At 36.3% G+C, this 22,558-nt stretch overlaps 1 protein-coding gene across 12 annotated transcripts in view; it reads left to right on the top strand.

Moving 5' to 3' along the window:
- Positions 1-22,558, top strand: part of LOC139968957 (dual 3',5'-cyclic-AMP and -GMP phosphodiesterase 11-like) — a 168,169-nt gene that overhangs the window by 109,343 nt on the left and 36,268 nt on the right. For 8 of the 12 annotated variants that reach the window (XM_071973597.1, XM_071973600.1, XM_071973593.1 and 5 more), the window contains 4 exons: positions 6,607-6,645; positions 14,623-14,683; positions 17,308-17,355; positions 18,796-18,939. In XM_071973597.1, coding sequence (XP_071829698.1) covers positions 6,607-6,645; positions 14,623-14,683; positions 17,308-17,355; positions 18,796-18,939 — 292 coding nt within the window. The remainder of the gene's footprint in view (positions 1-6,606; positions 6,646-14,622; positions 14,684-17,307; positions 17,356-18,795; positions 18,940-22,558) is intronic. The other 4 variants (XM_071973596.1, XM_071973604.1, XM_071973602.1 and 1 more) reach the window with 1 other exon arrangement.

The raw sequence follows: 22,558 nt of genomic DNA, 5'->3' as shown, positions 1-22,558 counted from the left end.
ATTCATTAGAAACAGAGGAAATTGGATGGATGCAATGAGGATGAGCATGTGATTTTAATATTCTCTCGTCTGATTGCAACATACATGTTGTAGTAGCTGTTCCTGATTCACATTAAAGAATACTGAGGTAAGGTTTAGTTCTCTGTGGTTGTCACGATAATAATAATAAATGAGACTTATATAGCGCCAAAACGGGAAACAAAAGTCACTGCTCAAGGCGCTCTACAAAGAAAACAGATTAATTTACAAAAGAACAAGTGAAAAGATTGGTCTTAAGTAGACTTTTAAATGTAGAAAGTTTAGAGCAAGTTCGAATATGATCTGGTAACTTGTTCCAGAGATAAGAGCCAGAGTATTCGAAGCTTCTGCAACCATAAGTCTTCAAGTGTGGTTTAGGAACAGTTAAATACATTTTGTTGGATCTGTCAAAGTGTTTCAGTTGTCCATACCCCTGTCAGCTGTACCAAAAATCTGGCCCACCGTTTGTACGTGTATGCCACATTATTACGTGTATTAAACCAATTCTTTAGGTAAAACTATTTTGTGTTGTGGTATCCTAGTTACAGGTCTGTGTAAACTTGTTTATACATCTAAATGAAGTCACATTTTTACATTCATATAACTCTTTATATGCATTGGAGGAGTAAACTCATTACAATCTCAGTATATGATCAAATGTCTGCATATATTACATCAATGCAGATAATTAACCCAGATACATGAGTGTATAATTTTGAGTTCTAGTGGATGTATAAAGATGTTAACATAAAATAGACTGGGTAATGAGTTAAACCATGCGAAATAATATTAGTCTTACATCATCAAATGAGTCTACATTTAATATGTTGGTACAGAAGGTGCGCCATGCATGTATAAAGGGAATGGCTGTTTGCAATTCTCTCGTCTGTTTAATTAAACGGTTGTTCGTGTGTCTTAAAGTTGATGACTCACCGATGTTGCTGCAAATTTTGGGCATCTTTAGATCACTAGCACATCCTGATAGCCGTTTGTATGGTGATGATATTAATGTTTTAACTTCGGTGATATTTTGTGAATGTATCTGGCAACAGCAGACTGAATGATGTCATCGCGGGAATTGAGCTGAAAATGTGTTTGTTTTTCTTTAATCAAAATTCCAATCATTTATCCGCAGAGTAAAACATGATATTTCTGTAACAGAGTTTGATGAAATTTAAGTTTATTAGTTACAGAAAACATATAGACAGTTAAGCAAGCATTCCAGATGTATCAGGTTTCAAGGATAAACCTGCAAAAATGATTTATTAGTATATATGATGATACTATGATATATTAATTTATCAGCAGAGAAAAAAAAAATTCAGTTGCAGTTTGATGAAATTCTAGTTACTAGTTACAGAAAACATCTAGACAGTTAAGCAAGCATTCCAGATATATCAGGTTTCAAAGAAAAATATGCAAAAATGATTATTATGGCCTAAGTAGGGCCTTTGTAGAGTTCCCCCCCCCCTCGCTCTCAATGACATCATGGACTACCCACTGTGATTCACTTCTTAGGGTAACAGAAGGATTTCAGTCAGTCAAAATAGATTACATTCAATCGACCAGATATCGATAAGATAAGGGATAAGATTAAGTTAGGGATAAGTTAGGGAAAAGTTAGGGATTAAAGATACCAAGATGGGGTTTTCAACTAAACTGAGTATTTTTCTCAACAATATTTCAAAGTTTTACGTTGTCTGCCAGGGAAAATATTCCTCTACACCAATTTATATTTAATGTATTGTGAAGTCTTCAGAGTTGTAGAGTTCTGTGTGTGTATAGGGAGGGCATCAGAAGGTATAATTTGCCTTGCTACCCGTCTAAAGGCCCCTTCAGTCACTTTCGGCTATCATTGCGGCCGTTCACCGTAGACCGAGAATATAAAAGAGTTCCTTAGATGGAGGAAACTTCTGGCCTCTCATGATGAATCCCGCAATTTGAGCAAAAACGTAACATCAGTTGGGAATTTCAATGCTGGAATATTCATGAGGGTTTCGCAACGTGATCTTTTAACTGTCTGTTTTTCTGGTACGTCAGATGTTAAAGAGGTCAGTCGACATACGGACGTGTCTTTCAAAAAGTCTCTCTCAATTCATTAAGGATGTCAATATCAGATAAAGAGGAAAAGAAGAGATGGCAGCGTAAAGAAGGGAAAAAAAGAAATTAGAATGAAATTCACGTATATTTTGCTTTAATTCTGATATAAATATATACATAGATCAAGGATGAGACGAATGTATAACAAGCCAGGGTATTGTTGATTTGATTGTTGATTACATTTCAGAAGATGCCCCGAACTTTAAAAGTAATTTAACCCCAAATATTAAACAGGAAAATTAACTAAACAGTATCAGCTATGTATAACTGCAATGCTATATGGATAGCCTTAATTGTGATCTAGCAAGCCTATAGTACAAATGACAAAAACATATCCATCTCAAGCTAGAGTTTAGTTTAATTACGATCGTGACCTTCAGAAGGTGTCTCGAAAGCTAATCAAAAGAAGTAAAAAGAAAGGGGGGAAAAAAAAGCTAAAGGAGAGAAATTGCATCTTAGACTGTATGGTTTCTGATGAAGGAATTATTTTAAGAATGACAGAAACACAAGTGGCAAACTAAAAGCGACGCACTTTTAAAAAAAAATTGTTGTTTTCTTTCCGCAAAATCGTCAAAGCTGAATTTGAATATTCGGACATGATTATGTCACTCTTGGGAATGGGGATAGATCAGATTTAACCATGGACTCAGGGGGGGGGGGGGGGGAGTTAATGCGTAGATACATTCATGTCAATTCCCAGAACTGGTTCATTGCATCAGTCGTGATCAATCTACTGCATTTAATTCACATGAATTAAGGAGATAGATCAGATGGACTCTGGGGGGTAGGGGGGTGGGGGGTTCATTGCATCAGTCGTGAACAATCTACTGCATTTAATTCACTTGAATTAAAGGAGGGAAGTGGGTCATGTAGAATCGACTTGAGTTCTTTTTTTTCTCTCTCTCTTATCTTAGTTCAGCATCATTAAAGGTGTGATTAATGCTTCCAAAGTTTGGATAAATACTGTTGAGGCCTTCATAAAAGTGCTGCATTTCTATTGGGCTTTTTTTGCTCCCTTCTACATTTTATGTCGCTTTGCTTTTCTTTTGGCCTAAAGTTTAGTATCATAAAGAGTTGTCAGATGCTGATGAAATGTCGGTTGCTATGGTTACCAAAAGTAGATGGTTCAAGAGTTTCGTCAATGCCCTGCAGGGCTGTGGCTTGTGATAGATTATAAGATTGTTTTGGGTTAAAGGTCATCAGTATTGACCAGAAATATGCTAGAGGGTCAAGTAATAAATGGTCACTCATGCTCCAAATTCATCAATTAGTACACCCAATCAGTTTGCTGCCAGTACTCTCAAAGTCTGTTACTGTACCTCACTGAGAAGTTGAATTTTCTATTTAGTTTATATCATGCCTTGGTGTATCGAAATAAATGTCATACTTAAAACCACCAGCAAAGCGATCTTTTTGTTTTTCAAAACAATTAGCAATTTTTAGCGTGCTAAAATTTGGGTCCAACACTGCATCACCTTTTAAGTTCATACTTTGGTTGTAATGAATTGGATCAATAAATAATGGCAATTTTGTTTCATGTATTTTGTCTATGCAAAAAAATGGTTTTCATGGAAAACATTAATTTGGATCTTTAATGTGTCTGCATGCAATTGTGTGAAACAGTGTAGTAAGATGAAGATGGTAGGTAAACTTCCAAAATTATCTGCCCTCTATACTGCCCTCTATTGCTGCCTTCTATATACTGCCCTCTATATCACCCAAATTTTCAATCCCATCATATAAATACTTTGCTTATCAGATCTAATTTACCATCTTAAAAGGTATCAGTATTGCTTAGCTCGTAATATGCTAGAGCTTGAGATACTGGTCACTGATGATTTTTCAACGAGCGATATTACTGCCACTCTCGAAACATATCGCTTCACTGAAAGATATGTACTCCCCAATGTCTTAATAGTGTTAGAACTGTCTCTCAGAATTTATCTTTGAAAATTTGGTTCAATACGTCTGATCTTTATGGAATGTGATTTTTGCTAAAATTTATATTTGAGAGTATTAATAGACACTAATTCCAACTCAGAAAGTGATTATTCGATGAAGGTGAGCTTACATTGCAGTATTATTCTTCTTTTTGCACATGCCAATTAACTTAGTTGGTTAAATTACCAAGCTGGCAAACTCAGGGACAGATCCAGGTGTTAAAAGAAGCAAGGGATGTGGCATTGGGGCCGTTGAAACCAACATCGGTGTAGAAATGGGGGGGGAATGGGGGGATAGGGTTTGGGGGATCCAGCTCTCCCTGTAAAGAATTTAGAGGTCCAGATGTTAATGTTACATTTAGTTATATCAGCCAGAAATTAATTAGGTATACCTGCAAGGTTGTGCTAATTAACTACTTGTTAATTTTTTTCGTGTACGTTTGAAATTGGGAGGGGGGGCATATAATACCTGCCCCCCCTCGATCCACCCCTGATACTAAGTTAAAGGATAATGAAGGCAGGGATCAAAGACCATTTATATTATTCAGTAACCTGAAAACTCTCTAATATTCAATTTTTAAGTTCCCCGCTTCCTGTTTGACTGCATATGCTTTCTTTGAAAATTGGCCCTTGAGGCCTCACCACAGTACACAGTAAGCCATCATTGAATACATAATATGCCTGAAATTGCACATTGGTTGTTGGACCTAATATTAATAATGTTAGCTTCATATTTTCAAATGTCAGTTCTTAGAATCAGTGTCGGCCTCAATGTCGTGGCAAAGTCACCGCAGTGTCAGCCTTCTATTTCTGTACAGGTTCCATTATCAGATTTGACTTTAACAGAACATTTCAAACAACACATGTTTGAAGTGGATTATCTTGCAAATTAGAGGTTTAGGGTTAGCCCGCATTACTTTTTGTTTTATCGTAGCAAGATCTGCTCCATATATATATGTACATATATATATATTTTTTATCTGCCTATATATATATATATATATATATATATATATATATATAGGCAAAATAAAATAAAATTTTTAATACTAGACAGATGGGAATAAGAAAATTCTAATCAGAAAATGTACAAATGACTAGAGATGAATCAGAGAAAAAGCTGGATATATTTTGGATTAATGAGAAGAAAGATGACCAGATAAAGACAAATTAAGAGAAGAACAAAGAAAACTGAAGAGCTGCAGGAGATAAAGTGAGGACCAAATGTGCCGAAATGTAATAAAGGGAGAAAGAGAGGGAGTTAGTTAATATGGAGTATTAGGAGACAATTAAAGAAGAAGGTGGAAATGTAAGTCAGGATGGATAAGATGGGGGGAAGGAGAGAATCGAGGAGAGGAAACAAAGCAAGGAGAGGAGAAGGTGAAGGAAGGTAAATACCCTCTTCCCCCTCCCCCCCCGCATTCTCAGCTTCATCTCTGATGAAGACCATACTAGGATGGAGACCCCAGTCCCGGTCAAACGTTTACACAAAGGCTCTTCACAGTAGATCAATAGTTTCTTCAGAGTTTGTCTTCTTTTCACTTGGAAAAGCAAAATCACCCTGGGCAAAACAAGACCAGCAACAAATATTGTCTGTATTTTTCTACTCTCGTTTATCAACGTAACAAATTTTGTGTTTACATCATCCTCTAAAAAGGTATATCTTTCACCACTAAATATTTCATCAGTTTAATAATATACTTTGGAAAAGTTGATTACAAATCTTTCTGCCAGTAACTTTCATTCATTCTGTCAAGGTTGTAGAGATGGTATTTCTTGTGCAAGACCTTACACTATTTCAGTCTTGAGAAATAAGTTACAGTCTGTCATATCGGTAAGGTATATCTTAAGTTTGATCGAATTTGAACTTTTTGCCATGTTGACATTTATGCATACCATTTGGAGGCCTTGGAGGGGGGGGGGAGCGGGAGGGCATACCTAATGACCTTTGGCTTTCCTTTGTTTTTATTGTTTTTGGCCCCTCCCTTCTAGAATTCATTGTACATGCTTGTGTGCCCATGTCCTTCATTCATCATACCAGGCTGCGATTATCGCATTGCAAAAATTTACATAAATTTCAAGGATAGGAAATTTTATATAATTCACGAATGTTTACTGCATAATAACAAATCCAGACGTTGGCCTTAATTCCCCAAAGTCAGTTTCTTATCTCTCGCATCGGTGAAGACGAAGGTTATAACGATAACGAAAAAGAAAAGAAAAAAAGAGAGAGAGATTTAACATAAAATGCCAGATTTCCATGCAAATCTCCAAAGACCAAACAGCTAGTTATGCAAGACTGGATTTATTTTCTAACCCGTACCCTTGTAAAATTTTTCAGGTGGATAAATATTTGTAGTTTAAAAATGTGTCCTCTAACAGACCCACCCATGCAGCATCCTGTGGTTTATTCATTAGCGTGGGAGAGGAGGAGGTGGTGGGGTTGCGGGGGGGAGGTGGGGGTGATGGAGGGCCAGAGGATCAACGTTTGTTTTATGTATCAGTCTGCCCCGGGGATACATGAAGTTTGTCTTCTCTGCTTTTACAGGAGCGTTTCATTCATGACACGTTTGGAGGATTCGCACAAGTATGTATTTCAGCATTTTGAAAGCTATATGCATGAGAGGAGAATAAAATTACGGATTGTTTTGCATTTTATTTTTCAAATCTTACCAAATTTATTCGATGTCGAACGAAATACGAGGGAGGTAGAGAGAGGGGGACGGGGGAGGGGTGAGGGAAAGCCATGTCTTTGTAACGGGGGATCAAGAAAATACATTTCAAAACTTTGCATGTCACGCAGAAGATGATAATAATCTTTTAATCATCAAATGTTATAAAATATTGAACAAATTATTTAGTCGACTGGTTCTATGTGGTGGAAGTTTGCATGTATTATTGCACTGCTGTCAAAAAGGAGAAAAAATAGGAAAAAGATACATATCAATAAATATATATAAAAGAGATAGTGATCGCTGAATTTCCATGGAAGACCAAATAGAGGCAAATGAAAGTAAATCGTTTTGTAGAGATCTCCCATAAACGGAAACAGCCGCAAGAATTAAATCCAATAAAAAATAGTATAAGAAGAAGGAAGATAAACTTGGAAACAGAAGTAATCCATTCTGTTTAGAAACTATCATTGCTAGATGTCTGTTGAATGTCTTCAAACTATAAAAAAAAAATTGTCCAAAGTATGTTGTGCTAAATAATTCACAATAGTTTGTACAAAGAAGGTGTGTGTCCTCTGGATTTGAAAGAACAATATTAACCAAAAGGATGTTTCATACATAATAGCTTGTTTTCTAAAGGGTTTTGCAGAGGTATTTGAAAGTTTTTTGGTGGATTGCTTATATCCCCCCATCCTCCCCCGGCCCCCTCCCCCCTAACGGTATATCTTACACTCTTTATCGTTTATGTATGTTACTGGAAAACATAATCAGTTATTTTATTCTGTTATTCTTTTATTTTATAATTTTTTCTTTCGATTGTTTTTCTATGTGGTTGTCAGTGTAACTGCCTCTTTTTTTTTCATTTCCTGCCTTATGTTGGTTTTAATTATTTTTTTGTTTTACCGACATGTTTTACTCTATAGCACTATTTCTTTGTCTCCTTATTTTATAACCAACTACGTCCATACTTTTGGGAGTGGTTGTTGACTGCCATTACACTCATATCTAACTGTACAACTATAAAACTATACAACATAAAATATAACTTAATATCATGGAAATCGACATTATACCAACCCCCCTCACCTGCATTTTGTTGTAGATTAATATATGCTTCTCAAACACAATCTATAGTTACATATTCATGATGAAAACCTTTATGGAATAATCAAACATTCCTATAGTTGTTCAAAATATTCACTGGATTGTTTGTTGCTATTTTATGTAACTTTTAATGATCAGAAAAAGAAAAAGAAAAAAGAGATATTTAAGTTCCGTTGTGTAAAGTGAAAAGAAATGGATGGAGCATGATGGGGGGGGGGGGGGGGGGAAGAGAATGATTCTTGTACTAGACAATTTTATTTTGGGATGTGAGAATTGGATACCATATTGTTCTAAGTTCATTAAACTTTGATGCACTCAGATCAAATTAGTTCAAAATAAGTGCTGGCTTACAGTAGTCATGTCAACAATTTGACAAGATTATTTCAAGAATCTCACATTTTTTTTCCATGTCTATATAACTTCAAAATGGAAAAAAATTAAAAGGGAGTCACCCCTCTGTGTTCAATGTGTTACTTGTTTTCCAGTCATAAATTTATGTTCATTCAATTAATTATAATGAAAATGGTAGAGTGGTTAATAAGTAAGAAATGTTTGTTTGTTTGTTTGAATATTCATTAGATCAAACTATATATTTATAACAGTTGAACAAAATAGCAATGCTCTATGATAGAGCAGAACGTTTTTTGTTTAACAGGTTGACCCAATTTTACATAAATGTGGAATTATGTAATAATTCTTTTTATTTATTTAAAAAAAAAAATTGTGGTGGCAAATACTATGAACTGGCCAACACTATCCACTTGAATACTTTTCCCAGATAAACTGCTTGGATGATCCCTGTTGTAATTTTTTAAATGATCTTAAAACAATATGGGGATCATGTATTAATTTGTCATATGATCTAATGTCATGTAGAAAGTATATACTGAATACTCAGATTGCTTGTGTAATGTAGAAACTTATTACTGCTAAAATGTTGATGTCTAATGTGTTTCCATGGTTGCATTCGGTTTCCCTAACATTGAGTTTATTGCAAGACAATTTCTAGTGTGTTTTACAATTGTTTTAAGTTTTCTTTTGCATGATTTGAAGTGAATGAAATAGAAGACTATCTGTAAACATAGATAGAAAATAAAAATAAACAATTGATGATGAATTTAGGCACAAATTTAACTTTGACATGTTTTAGACGGTTAAAAATTACTGTTATCCAGGTTCATTGTATTTCTATAACACTTCTTTTTTTTTGTTGAAAAAATGATCCTTTAAACACCTAAGTTTGTCAATTAAAGTGACTAGACTATATAGCAGGGGAGGGCAACCTACGGCCCGCAGACCACATGCGGCCCGCCAGTGATATTTTTGCGGCCCGTGAGATGTCTCAAGAAAAAGAAAAAAAAATCAAAATATTTTACATCATCACAAAAAACAAGTTAGCTGCTTAGAATTTATCGGCACTAACGATGCTGTCAGGTAGGCCTATTATCCCCATTTAATTATCATTTGTACTGTATTGACATTATGTTTTTCCGTGACTACAGATTAAGTACACACACCTATTGCTTGAAAGTCCTCAGAACAAAAGGTTTGAAATCAACAGCAGGTCGATGGTTAGGTGCGGCCCAGGCAATTTTCACCCCTTATATCTGGCCCATTCATTCAAAAAGTTGCCCACCCCTGCTATATAGCCTAAAATACACAGACCATCATTAGGTCGGTTCCTTAGATACAACACAAAAGTCATTGGGCTTTGAGTTTTATTACCTCGGATGCACTGTCTATGTGTTAAAAATGTGTCCAAGACATATGTTGTAGAAATCTTGCAAGTGCAGCTATGTTGTTAATATGTAATTATAAGTACACGTTTTGGTGGTGATACTAGAATTGATAGAACAATGAAATTAGCTTTAACAGGAAGACCTAAAACTGAAGATTCAATTACAGCATCAATTTACACCTTAAAGGAGCATTCCAGAGATTTAATATACTTTAAAAGGTGAATATACTTTAAAAACCGTAAAAGTCATAGAAGTATTTACCTGCAGCACTCATCTGAGTCTTTTTCTGTCTTGGACTTTATTATATCAAGACTGATAGTACTCCTCTAAGTTTAGAAGAAAGTGAGTTAATATACTAGAAATTTAAAGGCATTGACGACTCGCCCCAAACCGTGTGCGGCCATCTGAAAAAGTTAACTTTCTGTTGCTTGCAAGTGAGATGTTGTTCGTGTAGCTACAAAATGCAGACAGTAATGAAATGTGATACCTTGTGATCTTTAGCTGGACCTGAGATGTCCATCCCTCTATCGTTTGTATACTGTGCTGTGGGGTATTGACCGCAGCTGTATGTTTTGACTGTACACTAGTGTCTAATTACCGCAAGCTGTGTGTGTATTTTCTGGAATTGATAGTGTTTAACACTTCTGTTACACCTCATTCGAAACTAGGTCAAATTACCGGCATAAGACGTTTCTTTTTGCGCGAGTCTACACAACCTTTAAGTAACCATACATTACCATAGTTGGAATTAGTCTGAAATCTGTGGAGGCAGTCTAGCTAGTACACCGACCACAATCCCCTCCCCCCCCCCCCGCATAAATTACAGGAGCCGATATGTAACCCAGTTAAAGGTACACATTTTGCACCTCTGCTCTGTGAAAGTTATCCATGCATTAATATACCCAATGACCATCAGCCTATATAACTATATGGACCGCTTTAAAATTGTGTCAGATGCTATATTAACTTTAGAAAAGTGTGTCAGATGCTATATTAGCTTTAGAACATTTCTGAGATTATTGTGGCCTTCTCAGTTCCTCTGTGGGAGTAAAACACTGCGTGTGATTACAAACAACACAGCTGCAGTCCTGATCAGTACCACTCTACTTGGTTAAGGGATTGCACCTGGTGATGTGTGTCCGACTGCACCTCTTCATCTCGGAGAATTGCTCTAAGACATATGTTTGGATGCATTTAATCACGAGAGACTAATTAACTCCTAACAGATCATCCTATTCTCAAAAATAAACTAGTGACGCTGTACTATGTGCAATCAAAACACTGGCCATTCTTTTCGCAGCCTACAAAAAAAAATTAAATTAAAATAAAAAAATATAAACATTTTTTTGTAACTGCGCACATGGTTGTCAAATGTACCGTGCGTGTACAGCAGATATATTTTGGATTTTGAAAGTTACGATAAAAGTGGTTTATTGACTATTTCAGTTTCCCGTAAAAGGTTTGAGATTTTAAATTTCTTCACATTTAGGTATTGCTAGTCTATCGAAGAGGATACTTCATGGTTGAGTCAGTATATAGCAGACACCCATTTTCAGACATAAATTAAAGCAGTTTGATTAATTTATCCAATTATTACTCATCTTTCGTTGATATTTAAGTTTGCTGATTATGATGATCAGTGCTATGAACTTATCATGTCATGCGTAAACTACCAACAGAACTGGATATATTCATTATAGAATGAAAACTATAGATCGTCGAAAAATTTTCCCGAAAATTTCCCTTCTCCTTAACCCTCACCCCATCAGTACTTTAGGGTACATTTTTATAGGTATATGACAAGGGCATATATTATGATCATCAAACCATGACCATTTTGATACCAGAGAAAACTTGTTATAGGGAACTTATCATGTCATGCGTAAACTACCAACAGAAGTGGATATATTCACTATAGAATGAAAACTATAGATCGTCGAAAAATTTCCCGAAAATTTCCCCTGAGCTCCTAACCCTCACCCCATCAGTACTTTAGGGTTCTTTTTTATAGGTATATGACAAGGGCATATATTATGATCATCAAACCATGAACTTTTTAGATACCAGAGGAAACTTGTTATAGGGAATATATGATCATGAATATGCAGGTCACGAATAATTATACATGACAGTCGAAAACAGATTGAGTGAAAATATGCTGGCATAGCTATTAACATTTGGGGATGCCATGCATCTAGTCAAAGCTGTCATTTATATACCCGGCTTTTCAGAAGTTGTAGAGCTTTTGTGAATTAAATTTTCCCATCCCCAATCCACCCCACCCCCCCAGTTAGTACTCCAAGTTTTCTTAACATCAGTATAAATTAGTGAATTATGGTGCAGGTCAGGGATCCTAACACAGAGTAGAGAATACTGGTGGTGGGGGGGGGGGGGGTAGGTGGTGAAGTCAGTTTCATGTTACAGTATTAGTGCTGAAGTTGTTACCCGGCCTATGTGAAAGTCATTGCTTTGAAAATTAAAGGGAGGGATCAGCCATGTACTCACTAATTCTGTGTACTCTCGGGATATTGTTCCAGAAACAAAATTCACCTAATGGTATAGTTATGATAGCTGGTTCAAGTAACATGTGGCTTGAAAATTTGTAATTTTTAATATATTATCGATACATTGTTTTCAAGCTTACATACTTGTACAGTATACTATTATGACATTATCATTCAGAAGCTTAAAAATTAAGGATACAATTAAAGCTAATTAGTCAGGTTTGGATTTCATTGTTACTTAGGAATTCATAGACTGAAACCAGCTTGAAGTTTCAATCGGTACTTCATTTCAATAACAATGTCTTATATGCTTTGCAAAGTTCTATTCAAGTCAAGATAATTATAGCAATAAAACTGAAAAAGGTTCAGATTACTCGTAACAAGTGATAAGTTGTCGAACTCCCTTCATCTATCTGTCCTACATTTTTGGAGGTCGGCCTAGGGGTAGCCCCTTAGTGTCCATCAGTCTATGTATAGGAACGTTCTGGAAGAAAATATATTACCCCCAAAAAATTTGACATTTCTCCATCCAACGGTGATATATTCAGTCGTATACCATAAAAAAATATACGGGAATGAATTGACTCTATTTGTCGCGATCTAGGCCTACTTGAAAGGTTAATTAGCAATTAGCAGTCGCAGAGGGTTTTTCGCTTCTAGGATCGCTACAAGTCCTTTCGTGATGTCACCATCATTACTCTCATTGAGTCTCCCGTTTATCTTCCATCAAATCTGCTCACGTATGTAACGTTCGACCGTTACGAAAGCCTATCCGATGCGTGCAGGAGAATACCGTGCATACTCGTAGACGTTGTGCCGTTCTGATCGAAGCGTACTCTCTTTAATTGGATGATAGGCACCCCAGACAAATCCTTTTCATTAAGGCATTGATATTTAAGTAGCCCACATGGGAAAGCTGAAAGCTGCCAGCTAGGTAAGGTGAAGAAGGCACTGTAAACACCTTACAGCAGTAGATTTCCCTGAATCATGTGACATATTCATCACTTCAGATGGCGTTTAGCTGCGAATCCTTCAGGACGATTTCAGTCAAACTGCTATAGTTTCACTCTCGGAGCTTTGTTTTATCAGCTTTCTTAGAGCTTTGTATTATCAGCTCTAAGAAATCTCATTAGGTTTTTTTTTTTTTTTTTTTTTTAGCCAAGGCAAAACTGCTACTGTGTTTAACTTGCATCAATCTTGCACCATATGTACTTTAGATCTGCTGTTTTTAAGAATGGTTGTTGAATACGACACTCATCAAAAAAAAAATAGGGAGTGGGGGCCGGGGGAGGGTTAGGAGGCTGGGGAACTATGTTCAATTAACAAGGACAGTAGAGTATATATGGCTCATAATTATATTATATTTCATCCCTGCTGCCATGTCAGATATTGTTCCCCCATATAAGTTTGTAATTAAGTTGCAACTAGTTTGGCAAAATATTGGAATTCCAACAAATTATAAGGCTTTTCAATGTTGAATTGTTTATGTGTTTTTTTGTTTTGGTGTGTTTGTGTGATACTTGATGCTATTCTCACGCAGCTAGGGTCTTCAGGGACTATGACTTTCTTGGCCATAAACTCTTGAAAATCCTTTCTTGACTCATGGTTAGGTAATTGACATTTATTCTAAGTTTGACCTCTGGAACTTGAACTTGATGGTGTAGCTCTGTGACCATGCTTTTCATATTATGTCAGGGATGAGCCAGTTTGTGATGTATTTTTAGCAACAACAAATATTTATATTTGAATATTCATGTATGGAACATTGATGACACCTCTTAAATTCTAATTTAAACAAAATGTTCTTAGGCATTGTGTCAAAAGTAAAATGCCGAGGGAATCTGGGGCATGATGCAGCCAGGCTGGGTAGGACATAAGCTATTGTGATCCACAGTTTAGTACCATATAGGCAGTGCAGTTGTTCAGAGACAATCCCTATTGTTTGATATTGATTCATCCTAGCTGAGAGAATCCTGCAGCTGCTGCAGCATTTCCTTCTGACATGGTGCAAAATTGCAAGATATTTTAAAATCTGACTACAGGCAATTAACCCCATCATCACTATGACCTAAAAGCAGGATAATTCAACCTCTTCAGTAGATGGACTAGATTTGTATCACATCCACCATAACCAAAAATGTCTTTGTTTTTTCAAGAATATTAACACCAAAAAAAGAAAATTTATTTTGACTTTAAAGGAAAAAAAATTATACTAAGCATGATGGGGGTAAAATTTGCATGCAATTCCTACAAATGTTTTTTTTTCTCCAGATAATTGAAACTGTCATAGTCTGTACCATAAGTGAACTTGAAGCAAACAGATGTGATGTCATAGTTGCACACACTGACTGCAAAATGAGCATCTGTGACATCACACATGTTGCTTCGAGATGACGTTTGGCATAAAACAGCTCAGCTTTATATGTTGATATCTCTAAAATTATACGTACAGTACAGTAGGAATTCAAGTTTATTTTATTATTTTTTTAAAAATTAATTTAAGGAATAAATCAACTTGATTTCTTTCTTTCTTTTTGCTTTGTAGTACTGGCTGCCGGTTTCCCATTCACATTGGTATCACAGGGTATGTGGCCACCACAGGAGAGGTAAGAATAGCTAACATCCGGGCATGTCTCCTATACATGTATACTATAGCATTCTTCTGTATGACAAATGTGTTGCTTAGAGTATGCTTCCCATCATAAACAGCTTTGTAGGTTTCAGAATTGCTAGAAATTCTTGCTTGCAGTGCATGACGCCAATGATTGCCCCCAACCAATTCTTGTTTTGCCCCGTGCCTCCTTTCATTCAGAACCCTTGGCAGCTTCCCTTTCATTCGGGACCCTCTTCAGTGCCTTTTATATAGGACCCTTCTTCATTCGGGACCCTCGGCAGCATTCCCTTTCATTCAGGACCCTTGACAATGCCTTTCATTCAGGACCCTCGGTAGTGCCTTTCATTCGGGACCCTTTTCAGTGCCTTTCATTCAGGACCCTGTTCAATGTCCCTTTCATTCAAGACCCTCGACAATACCTTTCCCTCAGGACCCTCGGCAGTGCCTTTCATTCGGGACCCTTTTCAGTGCCTTTCATTCTGGACCCTGTTCAATGTCCCTTTCATTCAAGACCCTCGACAATGCCTTTCCTTCAGGACCCTCGGCAGTGCCTTTCATTCGGGACCCTTTTCAGTGCCTTTCATTCTGGACCCTGTTCAATGTCCCTTTCTTTCAGGACCCTCGGCAGTGCCTTTCATTCGGGACCCTTTTCAGTGCCTTTCATTCGGGACCTGGGATTAAGGTTTAGGATGATCCATCTCATAATCAAGAATTTTTCTGGAAATTAAGAAGGTTCACAACTTGAAATTGTTGCAGTAGATAGTGTTTGCCAAAAATATCTCCTAATGGTAAAGAAATCAAGCGAATGTTGTCACTCATCCAATGGAATTAATTATATTAATTAATGTAAACTCTATGGCTTCAGTTTGATATATTGAACTATTTTTCACTCGTAATTAGTACCACACAGTTACTAGGCATAATTACTCCTGCATATTATGCAACAATACAGACCATATAGACCAATATGGCATAAAATTTGGAAGTTATCAATTAAAACCAAATTAATAATTAAGAACCAATTTGTATGCATATGTGTGGGCATTACTGTAAATCACCCCCCCCCCCCCCTCCTCCCCCTCAAAGTAACATCTCTTAGTTAGGAATATATGTGTCACATGTGTACAATTAGACAAATGCCCCAGAAGTTTCTGTTGACAGGTAGTCCCGTTATTCGAGCAACGAAAAATTTCAATCATCTCTGCATGGTTGGTTTTATGTTTCTTTCTTTCTTTGTTTCATCTCCTCTTGTCCAACCACAACAGAGTGCAAAGGATTTAATGGAATTTATATTTTGAGTAATTTTTTTTTTCAGTATTTAGATACCAACCTTGGAAATTTGTGGAAATGAAGTTATGTGGTTACATACTTGCCAGTTACATAATCATAGTAGTATCCTATCAGTCTTAATATGATTTCATTTTTTGGGGGGGTCAACAATTTGTTTGTCAAATCTTTTGAAAAAAATAGCTTTTTAAAATTTGATCCTCCTGAATTTTTTTACTACTATGCAAATCTGTATGCAGTTGGATTCTTGCTGTATCTTCCTCTTTTCAACATCCATATTTTTGAGCTTCAAAATCATACTTTTTGATATTTTCTTTATTATTCTTTTCTTTTTGATCATTCTTCTTCTTTTTCTTTTCACAAGAGCAAAGATCCATTTGTCGTGGCTCAGTAAGGAGGATTAATTGCAGTAAATAATAATATTCACAACAAATTCTGCTTCTTAAAATTGTCCACAATGGCAAGATCTTAATTTTGTTATATAGCCATGCAGATACCAAAATTCAGAACTGAATTATAGTCTAAGGATCAATTTGGTAATAAATTATGAAGCATATTATCGCATGGAACCATCGTATATTTAAACCTGATATCAAGAGAGCCGTTCGGGCGCTATCTTATGTGTACGTACGATCTCTGTTATTAATAATTCCTCATCTTTCTCGGGACAATATTTCATATTTATTACCGAGAGCGTCTTTTCGAACAGCTTCCGTATTTGGCTGCGTTGCATGTATGCCTTGATTGATGTTACTGGAACGTACTTATAAACCTAGAGAGCGCCCCCACCAGCTATATACGCTTACACATGTGCAAGCGAGCAAAGGGAACCGTCTATGTTATCTAATATAGTAGTTATGTATGTGGCTGTCCATTATTAATAACCAGACTACACATAAGCTAACCTAGGCGTTAATGGGTTGAGAATATCCGAATAGGTCACTGTTAGTGTATATATATATATATATTGATATCATCAGTGTTTGATAAGGTAGGTGGGTGGTATTCAAGTATAAGCCATGCAGTGAACTAGTATTGTCAAAATTAGAAGATAAATAAAAAGAAGAAAAAATACTCAACATTGATCATAATTACAAAATATTTTAATAACCTGTAGGACACCGGTCCATACCGTGGGAAATATTTTAAGCTAATGTGATCAAGTCGTGCTAACTTATCCTTGATTGTAATGAATTCAAATTTGGAATTTATCTCTTCCTGTCTTCCCCCATCCCCTACCCCCCCCCTCCTCAAGATTTCTTGGTTATATTCTTATAAAATACTTCTCTCCTCATTGCATCACATCTTTGTCTCTTTTTCTCTTGACAGAAACTCAATATCCCCGACAGCTACAAGGATTCAAGGTTTGACCCGCAGGTAAGAGAACCCATAGTAGCTATGCCCGGTTTTTGAAATACACAACATTTAGAATTAACCCAATTGGACATTCTGTGTCTGAACTATTACTTTTGATTAAGTTTTGGGAAAGAATAAGGTTTTAGTTAAAGAGGACACAAAACCCAACTATAATATTTAGCTTATATTACGAAGGTAATTTTATGAAGACTAACAACTCCCCTAAAACAGATAGGAACACTCAAGTTGCTCCATATGGTAGATATCACATTTTAAATGTTGTGTCTGGGAGCTGCCATTTTCCAAATCTTTGATACCCTAATGCTGGGGTGGGCAACCTATGGCACGCGGGCCACATGCGGCCTGCCAGTGATTTTTTTGCGGCCCATGAGATGTCTCAAGAAAAAGAAAAAAAATTCAATCTATTTTACATCATCACAAAAAACGAGCTAGCTGCTTAGAATTTATCGGCACTAATGATGCTGTCAGGTAGGCCTATTATCCCCATTTATAATCAACTGTACTGTATTGACATTATGTTTTTGTGACTACAGATTAAGTACACACACCTATTGCTTGAAAGTCCTCGAAATCAAAGGTTTGAAATCAACAGCAGGTCGTTGGTAAGGTGCGGCCCAGTCAAATTTTCACTCCTTTTATCTGGCCCATTCATTCAAAAAGGTTGCCCACCCCTGCCCTAGTGCCACTAAGATCTGATATCTATTACAGTACTCTTCATATTTTCAAGGTAGAAATTCAGTGTTGACACTTAATTTAATGTCATATTTAGGTAATGTAAACAGCTTCAAACATTTAGATTCAACATTTGCAAAAACCAAGCTCCATTTATACAGAAAATAAACATTGCAATAAATACAGAAAAACATTAGATATTGCATGATGCTGGCTCGATGATCAATGTCATATTTAGACTTGATCAAGTCCTTAGCCTCGTGTGTGAAGGAACATTAAAGCTGTGATTTTTTTGCAAATGGACTTTAACAGTTTTTCTTAGTTGTTTTAGGAAATTGTTCATGACAGTTTTATAATCTATAAGCAATCGATCAATAATGACGGTTTGGTTTGTGTCACTCTCCTTGTAAAATTCCTACTAAGTTAAAGCTGCATTCTTGGTTTCCGCTTTGAGGATCTGGTGATTTCCAAACTGCTTAAAGGGGAATACATACACCTGAAAAAAATAGTCGACTTTTATATATGCACATCAAATTTTAATCAGAAAAGATGAATAAATGGAGCTTACAACTTGCAAAGGGTTTGCCAATGACGATTAAAATAAAACACATCATTAAAAGGGGAAGGACACCAAATTGTCTATATCAGATTATTTTAGTTTAGTATCTCTGATTTTAGAAGCAGCTGTTGGGATGCTTTTATAACCACAAACAGTTTTGACAACAATTTTGTTTTTTATTTCCTTCAATGATTTTGTTTCTATTTTAGGTTGATATGGACACTGGGTTCCACACGAAACAGATGCTCTGTATGCCTATCAAGAATGCCAGTGGGGCGATTGAAGGGGTCAGCCTATTGGTCAACAAACTGGACGGTAGCCCATTTAACAAAAATGATGAAGATATGTTTGAAGTAAGTCCAAAATTAATTTATGCAATAAGTGCAGTTGCAGGAAAGTGACATCATATTTATAAAGATCATCAGTAGTGTGTCAGAATTTCACAGTGATTTCTTAAGTTTTCAAAAAAGTTTACTTTCAGCTAGATTATAAGCTCTGCTGTATTGATTTTTAATTAGCGACTTTTGACGATGGCTTCAAATGTCGAAACTTTGATAACTAATGACCATCATTCGACTTTCTTATGATATCTTTGACCTTCAAGCATATATTTGGGCAAACCCTTGATAACCTGTTAGAGATCCCACTGAGTAAATAGTTATTTGCCTGCACTATGCAATCACCAAATTGATGCATTCGAACAAGCGGTGCTTTTGGTGAGAAACTGGTGAATTGAAAACTAGATTTTTACAAGATGAAAACGTCGAATGGGGACAAATTTCACATGGTTAGAAAGAGAAAAATAAGAACTACAAGGACAATGTATCAATATCTTCCACCAGACAATTCCTTTAAGTATGTTGTCGTCTTGTGAGTTTGGTGACTTTTCATGAAATATCATAAATACGAGAAACAGAATCAAACGTGCAGAAAAAAAAGTGACGTGAAAGGTAAAAGAGCAGAGGTCACGGAGGAGTGACATTGCTGAACCTTTTCTGTACAATACATTATTAAGGGAATCGTAGAAAGACTCTGCCTAACCTCAAAGATGCCTTATTGTAGTCTGTACAAACAAATCATCCTCCAGGCCGTAAAGCAGGATTTGCCATCTTCTGATTTTTATGACTTAAATTATTAAATTTATGAGAAACAAGCCAAAAAATGCAACAACAAAAAAGACTGGCATGTCTAGATGTAAGAGCATATGCCAAATATACACTTTGATGAACTTTTCTTTGCATTAATATCATACTTTAAAGAGATATTTAAGAAAGTCAAAAAGGAAAGATCCTTTCGAATCTATTTCAACAGTTTAATTTCAAAAAATAAATTTGAATGACTATATCTATTTTAGGGGTAAGAAATTATGGTTTGCTTTAGTATTCAACAGATTCCTCCAAATTGAGGCCACCTCTGTCTTTGATTGTACCTGTCACTTGACCTCTGACCCTCTGTCACAAAAAAAACCATATTGGTCTCTGGATTAGCCACAGATCAGTTTCTAGGATGGGTGAAAACTGATGCACCACTCACCCTGAGTCATTTAATTATTTTACATTTGGAAATATGAAAGTAGGTCACCTTAAAATTGAGAATGACCTCTTAAAGGTTTTTCGGAACCTTTCGTTAATACTCAGATCCTTGAAGGAATAGTTCACGGTTAACTTTGGATTCGATTTTGTGAAAGTTTTGTGAACATTTTTGTGTACATTTTTGACTACTCACAGGAGAATCAGGTGGTTGGGGGAGTGGGGGGGGGGGGGTTCTTAGCTCTGGATATACTCTGTGACATAAACTATGATAAAGCAATCAAAACACAGTAAGCCTATCAGTGTTCAATTAATTTCTTGCTGTTCACCTCCCTCAAGACTGAAACAATGTATGTTTTAATTCTTCAGGCAATCCATGAAAGTGTAATAATTGCACAGTTAATTAGCAATGCGCAAATATGTTTGCCTGATGAGGAATAGAATTTTGTACATATGAGAATTGAACTTAATAGCAACCTCATTTCCCAAGCAATAATTTGCAATAAAATTTTTGAAAGTTTTGAAAATTTTTGGATTTCCATGGAATCCATTAGAGTGCCATGAAACTGTTATGATTGCACAGATTAAAATATCATTGCTCAAATGCGTTTGCCTTATGAGGAATAGAATTTTGTACATACGAGAACTGAATTTGATAGCATCCTTATTATCCCAATTTGCAGTAAAAATTTTGAAAGTTTTGAAAACATTTTGTTTTTATGAGTTTGAAAAACTTGATATGACTTTTATAACATATATATACTGTACCCGCCTCTATACATTTGTGTTCATCCTCTATGGCACCTTTGTGAACAGTTTCACAACTGTGTTGTTATTATTTACCAGTATGTAACTGTACCAGTCCATCATCCCGGTACCCGTATCAATTACTCGCCTCAACATTGCTTCGCGATGAGCATATGAAACCAACACATGCACAAACAACACCTCACACATCCTTTTCAAACTCATTCCTATTAAGCTGCCTCAGTAAGTGATAGATACTTACTTTTCCTTTCTTACTATTCGGTCAGAATTTAATGTCATTCCGGTTTCCACCCCGGAGGCTTGCGTTAGTCGAGGCATCTGTAACCCCTCATACGGTTAGGGAACCTCTACAGCTTCTACGAACATTCAAGACACGTATTGGTGTCAGGTTTCTCGAACAAATCACCACTACACTCTATCGGGATCGATTTTACCATTGCGGCGGTCTTTTTTTGTTTTTTGGGCTTTTTCTCCTTTACTCAGTATTCATGAGCTGCTACTTCCGTTGAAAATGATTGTCACCTGTGATCTCTAACAGGGTGTACATGCCACCTGACATTTGATTTCTGACTGAAGAGAGAGAAGGGGGGGGGGAGGGGAGGTCAATGACCGAAGCCTTGTAGTAAGACGAAAATCAAATAAATTTAAGGCAAAATCATTTTAATGGCAATAGTTGTCACGAGAAAAATGCTAACATCTTTGTGAAAAGGAAATATGTAACCACAATTTTTGGTTAAAAATGATGAATAATGAAATTGTTTTTTAATATCAACCTGAATCATCCATGGTTTGGTGGTCATGTGGTTGTGGAATTAATTATAAGGATGAGTTACTGAAGGCAATGAGTCATGCACAGGAAGTAACACAATGTTTAGATTTAATTACCCGGTTCATCAATTGCATATAATCATTACAAAGAAATGAGATGATTAAGTAATTAACATCTTCAACAGGAAGTTAAACACCAACTTATGAGACGACGTCGCAGCCCGTTTTTGGTATTAACTTAAACCGCTGTGTCAAATTTTGGGGGAGGAAAACAATTTGTTCCGAGCAACTGTTTATTTCTCAGTTTCATTTTGCAAAGTTTAACGGTGGGCAGAGTTATTAATAACCATGGAGGTAAAAACAGATGTTATAACATTGTCAACAGGAAGCAAGCAAATCTATGAATGACAAAAAGAGAAGATTTTATGAATTTGTACAAGGGCGTAGGAACCGGGGGGGGCTGGGGGGTGCCAGCCCCCCCAGTGAAAAATGTGGAGGGGCGGAAGTATCATTCCGCCCCCCCGCTTCGCAAGTCAGAAAACCCCTTTTTCATTTCCAAATGAGAAAAAAATTCTCATTTGGAGCACCAAATAAGGCCTGGTGAAAATACAAAATTAAGTTTACAAAATGGAGTGGGTGTTGAAGTGTGCTATATTGCACCAAATTGCATCTGAGGCTATCTGGAAATGCAAAAAAATCCAAAGGGGAGGGGGACACCCCCTCCCCTTAGACTCCTCCCCCAGGCCGGCCATCAGTCTTCAGCCCCCCCACTCAAAAGTACCTTCCTACGCCACTGAATTTGTAGGTCTTTTGTAAAGTTGGTTTATACTTAAGTGTATAATGATTTTGTGTAAGATAATAGTAGTTTTAAATAAGAAAGTTCTTCTCGTTTTAACTGTTCGTCTGT

This window comes from Apostichopus japonicus, chromosome 6 (assembly GCF_037975245.1).
Source record: "Apostichopus japonicus isolate 1M-3 chromosome 6, ASM3797524v1, whole genome shotgun sequence".
NCBI lineage: Eukaryota > Metazoa > Echinodermata > Holothuroidea > Aspidochirotida > Stichopodidae > Apostichopus > Apostichopus japonicus.
Note: the sequence above shows the minus strand (reverse complement) of the source record. Positions and strands in the feature narration are given on the sequence as shown.